This window comes from Lytechinus pictus, chromosome 13 (assembly GCF_037042905.1).
Source record: "Lytechinus pictus isolate F3 Inbred chromosome 13, Lp3.0, whole genome shotgun sequence".
NCBI lineage: Eukaryota > Metazoa > Echinodermata > Echinoidea > Temnopleuroida > Toxopneustidae > Lytechinus > Lytechinus pictus.
In genome coordinates this window covers 2,773,049-2,787,317 of record NC_087257.1, presented here as the reverse complement: position 1 = coordinate 2,787,317, position 14,269 = coordinate 2,773,049, and the positions used below count along the sequence as shown (strand labels likewise).

Sequence of the window (14,269 nt, the reverse complement as noted above, 5' to 3'; positions counted from 1 at the left end):
AGCTTAAAAAACCCCCCAAAATAGCATGTTATACAAGGCCATTCCTCTCCCCTCCCGATGAAAAAAGAAGAAATCAACTTAACAAAATAATAATGATAAGACAAAAAAAGAGATATTTGCAATCGATATGTATTAAACACCATGGATACGAGCCTGATCAACACCCAGGCATTTTGCATTCAATGGGATAGGTACGTTTGATATTACATGAATAATATCCTTCTGGAATTATTGACAGCTTAGAAAAGCAGTAATACATACCTATAATTCGCTACAGTAACTATAGTGTTGATGAACTCAGATGCAAACTGACTCAAATATTATTGTAATGATCGTGTTGATGTGTCTTTTATTTGAATGCCTTCGTCTCCGGGTCAACAATGTCAGAAGATGCAGGATATGTGTTGAGAGATAAGTGATAGGCAGGTAGAGACGGCGGACACATTGGCGTATAGCCAGGAACTTTCAACCAAGATGGGGGAGACAAAGTCGAGGGGGTCAGGGGGATAAGTTACAGGATGTACAGACCCTGGCGTATCCAGGGTGGGGGGGGGGGGGGGGCAAAGCCGGCCCGTGCCCTTTGAGAGGCACAATAAACATTTTTTATGTAAAAAGGGCGTTAATTTTTTTTTGCTTTTTTGAAGTAATAATGACGCATAAAAAACGCATAACGAGTATAATGAACAATAATTGCTGGCAAGAAGTCGGAATTGATAGATAGATAGATAGATATATAGATGGATAGATAGGTATTTATTAAAATTCTTCACATATTGCAGTTTACAAACTAAATTGCATGTGAATTACAAAGTTAAAAATACAAGTATACATCGAATACATTTTACAATACAATGTTCAAGTGTGCAAGTAGATAAAATACAGTATACTGTATACCATTGATCTTATGATACAATTAAAACTATTAAAATTACATTCATGCATAACTGTATAATGTCAGGATCTAGAAATATTTTTGGAAAGGAGAAGGCAAGGAAAGAGTGAAGGGTTAAAGGAGTTAGGTAGAAAAAGAAGAAGAAGAAAACCCATAAGGGAGGGTAAGATTGATCCCGACAAGAACATGTGACAAATACATAAAAAGAAAGGGCAATTTACGGCAATGAACATGACAAATAATCCTAACAGTAATATACACTACAAAAAGAATAATCATTCCAGGGTTTTTGTTGTACAAACGGATCAGATCAGGGATTGCAATGGGCTGTTCCACATACGCTTAGTTTTACATCTGGGTTCGTATATCTTTCTTGTCTTTCGTAGATTTGTTGTTTGCAATCGTTCGGAATAAATAATTGTTCAAACTGAACTGTAAATAATAAAGTATTTTGAAGAAGGCGACACTCAGATCATTTCGACGATTTTCTAATTGTTGTAATTTTGACAGAGTAAGAGCAGTGGTGTAACAATCATAATCATTCTTTATAAGGCACGTTTTTTAGATTCTTTCTAAACGTTGTCTTTGGACAATTGTGAGACCTCCGCTCCAAACTGGAGCAGCATATTCAAGTATTGGGCCAATGAAAATTGGTTCACTTCTAGTATGACCCTCTTCAATGTCATCCTCAACATGTTGTCTTAATAAACGTTAGTCCAGTCGGAATCTTCGAAGACATTGTCGTTAACCCAGCCCGAAGTACTTGTTTGAATTCTTAATTTGGAACCAAAGCTTTTCTTGGTGCCGTCAGTAAAACATAATTCCAATGAATTATCTTGTCACGTATTTTAAGAAATGTAATGAAAACGTATTCCAAATACATGACAGATCTAGAAAAAAGTGGTTAAGTTGTTAAAACTAAATCAGTTTTTGAAGAAAAAAGGAGAACAAATACCCCCCCCAAAAAAAAGGGGGAAAACAAAAGGCATAGCTCAAAGATGTAAAATGGGAAAATATTATTTTATGAAAATTGGAAAAGACCCAAACAACCCCAAAAATACACATTGACAGGAAATGGTATCGTATTATTCACTCGATTCCTTCCCTTTTCTCCTGTTCTCTGATCTATTTGATCAAATACAAACACTTCCAGACAAGGAAATTCCGGGACTTGTAAAAGGATTTGATATTAAGATAGATCATGATATCACCTTCATTGGGTTCCTTAGCTGGACGACTCGGGTGTTTTGAAGTGATCACAGAGAGAGACGACGAATTGTAAGTACGGTGGCAAATTGAGCCCCCCCCCCGATAAAAAAATAATAATTATAATAAAAATTAATAAATTAATAAAAAAAAATAGGGGATCATTCATGGAATATGGGGAAATTTCTTTAAAAAAGCTGCAAAGGGGTAAACCGAACAATCACTTTTTTTTACCCTTTCGATAAAAAAAACTATGATTTTATAAGACACGTGAGAGATTAAGAAAATTAGTATATTTCGCCACTTTCCTGTTATTTTCTTTCTTTTTCTCTATTTTCCTTAATCATGATTTTTTTTTGGGGGGTCCTTGCCCCCCATCCACACGCCAGTGGAATGTGTTAAATGGAGGGGGGGGGGGGACCAGAGCATTGATGCTAAAGCCCGGGTAACATGCCTGGCAATGTGCAGCTCTCAGTATCATCACAATTAGGTCCTCTTACATCACATACCTATCCAAATATTTGAATCGGACATCGAGTAGCGATAGTGAGCTAGTAAACATTTGATCTCTTTAAAATGAAAATCTCATCCTGTGATAGATTTAGACATAATATTCAGAAAATGATTTCACATATAACTAGGAGTGGGCTATACATGGGTCAAAAATACTTTTTTTTCGTCTTTTAATTATGGCAACAGTTTTTTTTTTATTCCTTGTAATGTATCTCAACATGAAATGACAATATTTTTTTCTCGGGTCCGAAAAAAAAGTGTGCCGGGCCAAAATCCAAAATGGCCGCCAAAACTCCCCCAAATCACATTTTTGGCCACAAATTCTTTATTTGGTGGTTTTTTCTCTGGTTTTTGGGGGGCAGGCAATTTGTTTTTCTTAAAATTTGTACTTTTAAACCATTATTTGTATAGTTAAAAGGTGATTTTACCTAAATTTACCAATTTTTATAGCCTTTTTTCAGCCAAAAAGTAGGTTTCATCGTCTTGTGGTTCTTGGATATTAGACGATACGAGTTAAACAATAGCAAGCAGCTTCATATATCTATATTGCTTTTATTCCTCTACTTTGGGTTTTACGGATTTTTACGGATATTTGCGAAATGAATAAAATATGTCATTTATCCATAGGGGCTATACAGTATACACTATAGTTCGTATCAAAAATAAGTTTACACTTTGAAAATGCCCTGGGAATTAAAAAATATACAACATGTGGGTAATTTTTCACATTTAATCTTGGGTTTGGGTCTCATCTATCCAATGGAAGTAAAAGTTTTGACAGAATGTTACACTTGAGTGAGCACTGTCCATTTTTGTAAAGCTCGCAGAAATCTGTTTGCGCAGAAATGCTCGTTTTTACGCTGTGTCAAGGGGAAAGGGCGAAATCAAACTTACCTCGCGAAACATTTCTCATATATTTCCCTTGCACTTTTAGTCAATTGAAATAAAACGTATACATTCAAGCATTTTGCAACAATTTTGCCACCCAAATTGAAATTTCAACACTTAGTAAGCACAACCTTTTTTGTGCCAGCTGGATCTGAGGACATAACTGAATCTGAACAAAAGTTTATATCAGACATCTCCAGCATTTTTTCACATAATTTTTATCATTTAAAGTGGGTTTACATTTCATCTTTCATTTAATACTTATTTCTCCACACTTTTCCCAAGCTTGACAATGATTAACAAAATGAAAATCAAGCCTAAGCCATTTCATGTAAATCACAGCTCAGTGTAAATCAACTATCGTCACGATGGCCTCGGTGTGTGGGGGAGTGGGATGGGGCACAATGCACTCTTCATAGTGTTTTGAGCAAGGGAACAAGTTAAAACCATAACTATTTCAAAGTTCTGCGCAAATCATTTTTCACTAACTTTTCAAAAGTAAGTGGTGCTCACTCAAGCAGAAATATTTTTCGACAGTTATACCGTCATTTGCTTAAATGAATCTGTACCAATGTTAAAATGTGGAAAAATCTTCAGGATATTACAAATGTATAATTTTACAGGATTTTTTTTAAGTGTAAACTTTTTTTTTTATACGCACTGTATAACCATAATGAGAGTAGTGCGTGGGTGAGTTGAGTTTAAAAGTTCACATTAATGGTGGAGTGCTTTTGTTTTCTTTACAGCAAATAAAATTGTTGTGACTTGCTTCTTTTTTCCCTTATGTCATATTTGGTGGGTTGCCGATATGTGTTTTCTTAATGTTTATACGTATCGTTCGGCAGTGAAGTAACTTATTTTGATTGTAGGCAAGATAGGCCACTTCGTGTTATTCAACTTTTTTGACAATGCCATCATGCTTTCCTAAAATCGTTGACGACGAATGCAAGCAAGTGGCTCCGGAATTTCTTGAAAGCGACACCGGATAATGGGCCACATCACCTTACGAAACTCCGGCATTGTCCTGGCGTAGATCAGAGGATTGATGCAACTGTTGACGGTCGTGAGTAACGCAGTCCAAGGAACAGCCATGTCGGCGCTGCCAGGAAGAACAACATTGATACCAAAAGGAAGCATGCAGAGGAAGAATGCCAGGACAACAATGGCTAAACGTTTGGTGACAGTTACATGGTATTTGTTGACGCGCCGTTGAGATTTGCCTCCATCACTTTTTCTAATTGAAGGGTTTGAAGCTCTCGGATTGAAACTCTTGACAGACCAACGAGGCTGATGTTTACTCTTTGACAAGTTTCCAGTTGCTACGTCATTTGCACCCTTTTCGGAGCTTTTAATTGTGTACTCTGAAACCGTTCCCACATTTGGTCCAGCTTGTTCGGTTGTATCCGATGTATTGGTAGTTTTTGTCGAGGAAATCTTCGAAGAACTAATCTCCAAAGTGATGTCTTCATTGCGACGAGTCTTGGCCATAGCTGACGATTGCCTGGATACGAAGATGTAGATTCGAATGTAGATGGCAACGATAATGATAAAGATTGGAAAGATCACACACGCCCCTGCAGTTAAACTGTATATATCCGAGGTCGGGAGTGACGTATCTTGTGAACATGTCTTGTATTCCTTGGAGTATCCCAATATTCCCAGCCCAGCGAAATAAGGCACTAGAACCAATAGCGATGGATACATCCAAGCAGCAAGCAACATTACAAAGACTTTCGGTGGTTCGTAGAGCTTCATGAACTTCACAATGGGTTGCGTCAGGAGATACCAACGATTGTAGGCAATGAGGGCTAACGTCATGACGCTGGTACCAAGACAGATGTAAAACACCGCGGCACAGGTGGCACAGATCCAGTTGGGAAGTGGCCAACCAGAACGACTCAACATGGCAACTGCATTAAATGGTAACATGAGACATGTTAAGAAATCGGCCAAGGCCAAGTTGACGATGAACCAATTGGTTGATGATCGCAGTTTTCGGGATAGGATGACGGCTACGATGACCAGAGTGTTGCCGACAATTCCAACGATAGTGATGATGATCATGATTATTGAAATAGCGATACGCTGGTTGTAATCTTCAAGCATAAAAAGTTCTTGAGTGTTGTTCGGTTTATCTTCAGCGTCTACATTCATCATGTCCGTGATGAACATGGAAACACCTCCTTCTGTACCCATTCTTTGTCTTTTATTACCTGGAAGAGGATGATAAGAAAAGGAGACATTATGAAGCAATGAATTTCGATCACTACCAGCATAATAAGCTCGGTTCCAACCGTCGATCTGATCTCCTTGATCAAGCCCGATCTTTACGGCAGTCCGTATGGCAATCTGGGGAGCCGTTTCATGGAAGGTACTTGTTGGGTGTTTTATAGGACAAGTCTTGTTTTATCCGATAGTTTCAATGGCAACAATGCAAGCAAATCAATGGAAGTTGTCAGATCTGGGGCCCGTTTCATAAAGGACTTGCAACAGTTGTAACTTTGCCATGATGGCAACTACCATGGTAACAGGGCTCAGCAGCCAATCAGAATCAATGTAACCAAGGTGGTTGCCATAATGGCAAAGTTACAACAGTTGCAAGTCCTTTATGAAACGGGCCCCTGAAAACTTGTCGGACGGAAATGTTGATGAAATACTCCATCATTGATCGGGGTGATTAACAATGTTCTGGCTCCCAACAGTACTAATCTAAGACAATACAGAAATGTGTGACTACGGAACCGGAGCGTTGTGTATCAAGGTAAAATGTAGAGAATGAATACGAAATGCAGAACGAATTGTGTATATTACAAAAAAATAGAATGTTTGCTTTAAATTAATATAAATAATTGATCTGGTTTCTTTTAAAGCGCGATCGCGAAGTTATGAGCGTCTGAAAAACATCCAAATTTTGAACGCGATTATCTCAAAATCATGTTTTGGAGACCAGTCGAGGTTTCGTTAAATCACTGACGATAGTAAAAGAGCTTCTCAGCCACTCAAAATCTAGTAAAGTTTTCAGATCTGACGGACAAAAATGTTGATGAAACGCTCCCCATGTCGGTCTAGTTCAGCAAGGTGGTCGGAGCTAGTGAATTTACCTTGATCAAGATATCAATATTACCAAGCTTCCGTACTGGAATGTAGATATCTCAAAATGTTTGAGGAGGTAACAACATATATATCCATCCTTAAGGTGCAAACATCTTAAAGGTTTACGTATTGGCTTCAGTAAGGTAACAAAATAATGCTGATGATAATGCTTTGAATGCCAATAAAGTTTTGATAAAAAAAACTAATGTGGATTGAGGCCGATCATGGCAGATAATTGACTTGATCTACCGACCTTGCATACATATATAGCTTTCCCAAACTGGCCGAGAATATCTTGATCGAGCTTTATTAGTCGAGTAGAAAGTGAAACCTAGCATTTCGGCAAGGTCGTTACTACAGCTCAGCAAGGTGAGTGGGGGTGAATGTACCATGTCGCACCCAAGTCAACCCAAGAGGACATACAATTATTTCTCGCAACCAATTGTCACACCCCAGTAACTCAAGAGGACATAAAATGAAATAATTACATGAACAATAAAAGTACAGTTCAAAGAATTTATTAAAACTGTATTCAGGTTCTTGTAGAACGATAATTCAATGGCTTTGTTTCAGAGTACAATTAACATTATAAAATAGAAGTCTTGGGAATAACATACAAAGTAACCCACTTTATGAGGTGAATTAATCACTCCAGTTCAATGTTCATTGATACTGATGAATCATTAATAGTTACATCACTCGACGACGAATCTGTCCTCCCTCCCTGACTCTCTTTAGAAGTCTATAGCGGGATTTGACAGTCATAATCATGGTAAAGCCGGAGCCGGGAATGGGCCATTGGAATGGAAGTTGGAACCAGACTCAGAACCAGAATTGGAACCCATCTAAAAACAAACATTACTCGAACTATAAAGTGCGTCCCCCCAAAAAAACTATACACTTTTGAAATGGCTGCCAAATAAAAAGTATATCACTTTGGGGGAAAAGACTTATATATATGGAAAGCCAATAAAATCATCTTTCAAATGACACCAAAATGTTGGAAAACTATTCATGCTTGAGTGAGCACTACCCACTTAAAAAAAGGGTATGAAAATTAGGGTGGGCAGGAATTAGCCTTTCAGTTTCTTTCAGTTTTTGAGAGGCGAGTCCCTTGGAACTTGCAAAGTTGAGGGTGTTTTGATAAATTAACGATCAAGCATTATCAATTTAGGTTCTTAGAGCATATTTCAAGAATTAATAAAGGGGTATAAGTTAAAGGATGTATAGACCCTGGCGTATCCAGGAAGGGGGGGGGGGGGGCAAAGCCGGCCCGTGCCCTTTGAGAGGCACAATAAACATTTTTAATGTAAAAAGGGCGTTAATTTTTTTTGCTTTTTTGAAGTAATAATGACGCATAAAAAAACGCATAACGAGTATAATGAACAATAATTGCTGGCAAGAAGTCGGAATTGATAGATAGATATATATATAGAAAGATAGGTATTTATTAAAATTCTCCACATATTGCAGTTAACAAACTAAATTGCATGTGAATTACAAAGTTAAAAATACAAGTATACATTGAATACATTTTCCAATACAATGTTCAAGTGTGCAAGTAGATAAAATACAGTATACTGTATACCATTGATCTTATGATACAATTAAAACTATTAAGATTACATTCATGCATAACTGTATATTGTCAGGATCAAGAAAGATTTTTGGAAAGGAGAAGGCAAGGAAAGAGTACAGGGTTAAAGGAGTTAGGTAGAAAAAACAAGAAGAAAAAAACCCATTAGGGAGGGTAAGATTGATCGTGACAAGAACATGTGACAAATACATAAAAAGAAAGGGCAATTTATGGCAATGAACATGACAAATAATCCTAAAAGTAATATACAATACAAAAAGAATAATCATTCCAGGGTTTTTGTTGTACAAACGGATCAGATCAGGGATTGCAATGGGCTGTTCCACATACGCTTAGTTTTACATCTGGGTTCGTATATCTTTCTTGTCTTTCGTAGATTTATTGTTTGCAATCGTTGGGAATGAATAATTGTTCAAACTGAACTGTAAATAATAAAGTCTTTTGAAGAAGGCGACAATCAGATCATTTCGACGATTTTCTCATTGTTGTAATTTTAATAGAGTAAGAGCAGTGGTGTAACAATCATAATCATTTCTAAAGATAATTCTTTATAAGGCGCGTTTTTTAAATTCTTTCTAAACGTTGTCTTTGGACAATTGTGAGACCTCCGCTCCAAACTGGAGCAGCATATTCAAGTATTGGGCCCATGAAAATTGGTTCACTTCTAGTATGACCCTCTTCAATGTCATTATCAACATGTTGTCTTAATAAACGTTGGTCCAGTCGGAATCCTCGAAGACATTGTCGTTATCCCAGCCTGGAATACTTGTTTGAATTCTTAATTTGGAGCCAAAGCTTTTCTTGGTGCCGTCAGTAAAACTTAATTCCAATGAATTATCTTGTCACGGATATTTTTAGAAATGTAATGAAAACGTATCCCAAATGCATGACAGATCTAGAAAAAAAGTGGTTAAGTTATTAAAACTAAATCAGTTTTTAAAGAAAAAAGGAGAAGAAATACCCCCACCCCCCAATAAAGGGAAAAACAAAAGGCACAGCTCAAAGATGTAAAATGGGCAAATATTATTTTATGAAAATGGGAAAAGACCCAAAACAACCAAAAAATACACATTGGCAGGAAATGGTATCGTATTATTCACTCGATTCCTTCCCTTTTCTCCTGTTCTCTGACCTATTTGATAAAATACAAACACTTCCAGACAAGGAAATTCCGGGACTTGTAAAAGGATTTGATATAAAGATAGATCATGATATCACCTTCATTGGGTTCCTTTGCTGGACGACCAGGTGGCAAAATGACCCCCCCCCAAAAAAAAAAAAAAAAAAAAAAAAAAAAAATATATATATATATATATATATAATAATAAATTTAAAAAAAATAATTAAAAAAAAAAAAAAAAAATAGACGACCATACATGAAATATGGGAAAATTTCTAAAAAAGCTGCAAAGGGGTGAACCGGGCTATCAATTTTTTTTACCCTTTCGATCACAAAAAAAATTTAATTCTATAAGACACGTGAGAGATTAAGAAAATTAGTATATTTCGCCACTTTCCTGTCATTTTCTTTTTTTTCTCTCTATTTTCCTTTGCCATGAGTTGCTTTTGGTCCTCGCCCCCCCCCCATCCGCACGCCAGTGGAAGGTGTTAAATGGAGGGGGGGGGGGGCACCAGAGCATTGATGCTAAAGCCCGGTTAACATGCCTGGCAATGTGCAGCTCTCAGTCAGTAGAGTATTATCATCACAATTAGGTCATCTTACATCACGTACCTATCAAAAATATTTGAATCGGACATCCAGTAGCAAAATTTCTTAAAAGCCCTGAGAGAGCGAAGTGAGCTAGTAAACATTTGTAGTAAACTTTTGACCACTTTAAAATTAAAATTTTATCTTGTGATAGATTTAGACATAATATTCAGAAAATAATTTCACATATAACTTTTTGTCTAAATATCACCTAGTTAATTCTCTTTTATTAAATTGTTAAAAATTAGTCAAGCAGTATTCTGAACCTAGTCCGTATTATGTGGCGCCACTTCGATATATCAGATATTTGTATCATTTATGTCTCATTTTTTTAAATATGGTGAAGAATTCTACTGGGCCTGATTTTTTACTTTTTTTAGAATTTCAGGTTTGCATTTACACTAAGAATGAGAAAATACTGAAAACATAATTTCAGTCTGCAATTAGAAACATAATAAACTGAAATACAATCATGTAGGCCTGAAAGACTGCACATTTACATTTTGATAAAAAAAATGATATGGTCAAGGTCATTTTATTATTTGTGGCCACGTATAAACGCAAATTATGTGGCCACTTAACCGCTCTTCCACACGGTAAAACAAAATCGTAATTTGAATGATGGCTCCAGTGAAAAATAAGGGTAATGACGAATTTTCAGCACGTGTGAAACCAAACTAGAATCACAAACGTTAATCATAATCACGAATTCAAATTCTAGTCCGTAGGATGAATTCCAGTTAAGTTTCACTGAAATTACGGTGAGAATTTCCCGTGTGAAAGGTCCGATGATTCTAAAGAGGAATTACAATCATCATTGTAATGATAATTCAAGATTCAAGTGTGAAAAGGCCCTAAGAAAAACGAAAATATGAATATGCAAGCTGATTATATTTCTACCTTGCACTGTTGGTGTCAATTAAAAAACCAACACTGCCGGGGGTGTTGATATTACCACTCCTGCAAAGGTTTGAATTGTATTACATCGGCAAGTGTATTAGCAGACACCACCTGTCATGCCTGTGGTGCTAATTTGATGTAATTAAAAAAAATATATCTCCGAAATTCTCCTTGGCCATGGGAACATGAACATCTTGTTTTTGCTGAAGTTGAATAGAAAAATCAGCTAAAATAGCATGTCATACAATGCTACCCCCCTCCTTGAAAAAAGAAGAAATTAACAAAAGATAATAATAAGACAAAAAAGAGAGATTTGCAATCAATATGTAACACACCCGGGTAACACCTTGGATATGAGCCTGATCAACACCCAGGCATTTTGGAATTATTGACAAATTAAAAAAAGTAGTAATACATACCTAACTCGCTGCAGTAACTATAGTGTTAATGAACTCAGATGCAAACCGATCTGTTAGACCTGAATGATGACACTGACTCCAATATTAATGCAATGATCGTGTTGATGTGTCTTTTATTTTGAAGCCTTTTGTCTCCGGGTCAACAATGTCAGAAGACAGGATGTTGAGAGATAAGTGATAGGCAGATAGAGACGGACACACCAGTGGCGTAGCTAGGATTTTCTTCCGGGGGGGGGGGGCATGGGGGTCCTTGCTTTTTCAGGGGGGCAACATTGTTTTCTGTGTGTGTGTATGTGCCACAAGGGCGGATCCGACTTTTGCCAATCGGGAATGGGGCCCAAAATTATCTTCACCTATATTTTCCCCGATCAGTCACTTTTAAGCTTTATTCATATAAAACGACATAAATATGAAATAATCTCGTAAGCCCTATATATAATGTGCGAGCATGAAGCGCGAGCAATTTTTTTTAACTGTCATGTATTTTGTTCTGAAAATTTAACATTCTGGGCAATGTTTGTGATCCTGAACAAGATGCGTCCATGTATATGTAACTAGATAATTACTGCGAACGCCAAGCGCGAGCAGAAATTTTTAATGAATGTTCTTGCATGATAAAAAAGGACCTGTTAAGGACTGTTTACAGTTACACACGAAGACGGTATATATTTCAATAATAGGAGCGCGAATTATTGATATTCTGATCTAAAACTGGATAATTTAAGCACGTTTTAAATAAAGAACATGCATGCTATCTCTATAAACATATGTGTGCATGTTTTAGATTTAGACCTAGAATCTGGGCATTCTAAATACATTTTTTAATCATGAAGATCAATAATGCAAGCGCAAGCTCAAATAATTTGATATTCCGATCTGAAAAAGGCAAATTTAAGCACTATTTCAAGTACTGTGTAGGAAAATTGTGAAGTGGAAGTGGATCACACTTAATGAATGATGCGTACGCGAAGCGCGAGCTGATATTTTTTTAAAAATTATTTTAACAAAGGACCGGAACATTCTAAGGACATTTTGTCATCATATGAAAATGAAGACTATCTTATTATTATTCCTAAGCTTGTCGATATTCCATTCCGAAAAGACTCAAATTACTTATTAGGAATTCATGAAAATTTTATTTTCTAATTTTTAATCTAATATGCTTAATGACAGCGTGAATGTTGTTGTTTTTAAGGCTTGAAAACTGGAAATTTTGTAAATGTAAATACGCATTACAATGGTTTATACATTTTTTACAATTATTTCAAGCGCAAATCGCGAGCTGAATTTTTAAAATAAAATGTAATGAAAAAGAGGAACTTGTTTGATTATAGAATTGATTTAGAGTACTCACCAATCAAAATGCGAGCGCGCAGCGCTAACCTATAGGCCTACGTTTTGACAATCACATCTTAAAATGGATCTTTGGAGAACTTTATGGAATACACGAAGACAATAGGAACTATTCGCAAATCAAATAATGCAACCACACAGCGTGCGCAAGAACAATAAAAGGTGAAACGTCAGACGATCCAAGTATAGGTTGGGATGAGTTTAATTAACCGTGACCGAGTCATCGTTAAACATAAAATACAAAGCATCGTAATTGTGTACAACACATGACATGTATGGAACGCCAAGAGGCGTAATACTATAAATACAAATAACTCATACTGGCGTGACTACTTTTCTCTTCTCTTTTCAATCATGACAATGTATGCGCAAGAACTGATGCCTAAAATAAAATCAAACCAGTATGAGTAAACTTAACGTTATCGTTTACAAGCAACCTTAACACATGTTGGAAACTGCATGAGTAATAAACGTAACAGCATGATCTTTTTGCAAGCAACCTAAACATACGCTAAAAATCGTATGTTAGAATATCTGCATGGAAAAAAACAATCAAATATTATACAATGATTACGTTTCCTAAAAATTTACCATCATAAAAGATTGACCTGCAATAAAACTCAGTAACACAATATTTGATCGTTAGTATCTAAACTATACCAAACATCCTGATCTACATACATCTGCATAATATCATTTAAACCAATAAAGTTAACGCATACTACAACTATCAAATTTCTAAAGTACAAATCAATTTTTATTTACACCAGCAGGTCCTTATCAACAAGTACAATCCCAACTACTTGTAAACAATGGTTACTTAAGGAATAATACCAAAATCTTTGAAACTATCATAAATTAACTTCTGTACATCCCTGCTACACATATCTCCCAGTGGTTACCAACACTTAGCAACACTGCATCCAATGACCTGAACATGCACTATGTATAGGCATATCATGATTTATTCAAAATATTACAAAAACAAATTGAACTGATAATTGGCGGTAACTGTTCATTGTTCTCGCATCTTGACTATTATAAACAAATCATAAAACTACATGTAAATAATCACTTCCCAGCTATAAAAATAAAATATGCATCTTTTGTAGCATGAAGCACTATACTGAATTCAGCACACATATTATTGTATAATAATATAACAACATATGCATAAGCCGGTGTAAAACACTACCAAAAATTGTAATTAAACACATTTCTACTTGATTTTTTAAACATCCCAACAATAAAACATAACACCATAGCATGCATCAGCACACATTGCAGTCAACACATTATGAACATCAACAACAGTTTAAGGTCAGCAACACAAACAATCAAACCATACTTGGTAGGCGAGAACCCAAATTCACTCACACAAGTATAGGCCTACCACATAATTCCACAAACAACCAACTAATCACAATGTCTGCAACAGCTAAAAATGCACGATTAATAAAAAAAAATTAATACACCAAAATTTAATGTCATATCTGCCATAAAACAACATTAATCGGGCACATGTATATACAAACTTATTGTCAATAAATGTAAACATATTAAGAAAGCAATAAAAACCTGCTAATATGCTAATTAAAAACTAAATGTATTATTATAAAGCAACTTATAATTCCGCAGTATCTACACAATCCAGCACAATCAAGGTAAAGGGGTGCAATCAAAACATAAAGCAATAAACA

The 14,269-nt window shown here is 35.9% G+C and overlaps 1 protein-coding gene across 1 annotated transcript; it reads right to left on the bottom strand.

Annotated features, from left to right (window-relative positions):
• Positions 1-2,435: 2,435 nt before the first annotated feature.
• On the bottom strand, positions 2,436-11,324 carry LOC129274768 (5-hydroxytryptamine receptor 1F-like). The gene is made up of 2 exons (XM_064108826.1): positions 11,217-11,324; positions 2,436-5,712 (listed from the first exon to the last, which is right to left on the bottom strand). The coding sequence occupies exon 2, from the start codon at positions 5,693-5,695 to the stop codon at positions 4,424-4,426; it is 1,272 nt and encodes a 423-aa protein (XP_063964896.1). The 5' UTR covers positions 5,696-5,712; positions 11,217-11,324; the 3' UTR covers positions 2,436-4,423.
• Between the last annotated feature and the right edge of the window lie 2,945 nt (positions 11,325-14,269).

Excerpts from the sequence above, each read along its gene's own strand:
- LOC129274768 (XM_064108826.1), bottom strand. The coding sequence starts at position 5,695 with ATGGGTACAGAAGGAGGTGTTTCCATGTTCATCACGGACATGATGAAT.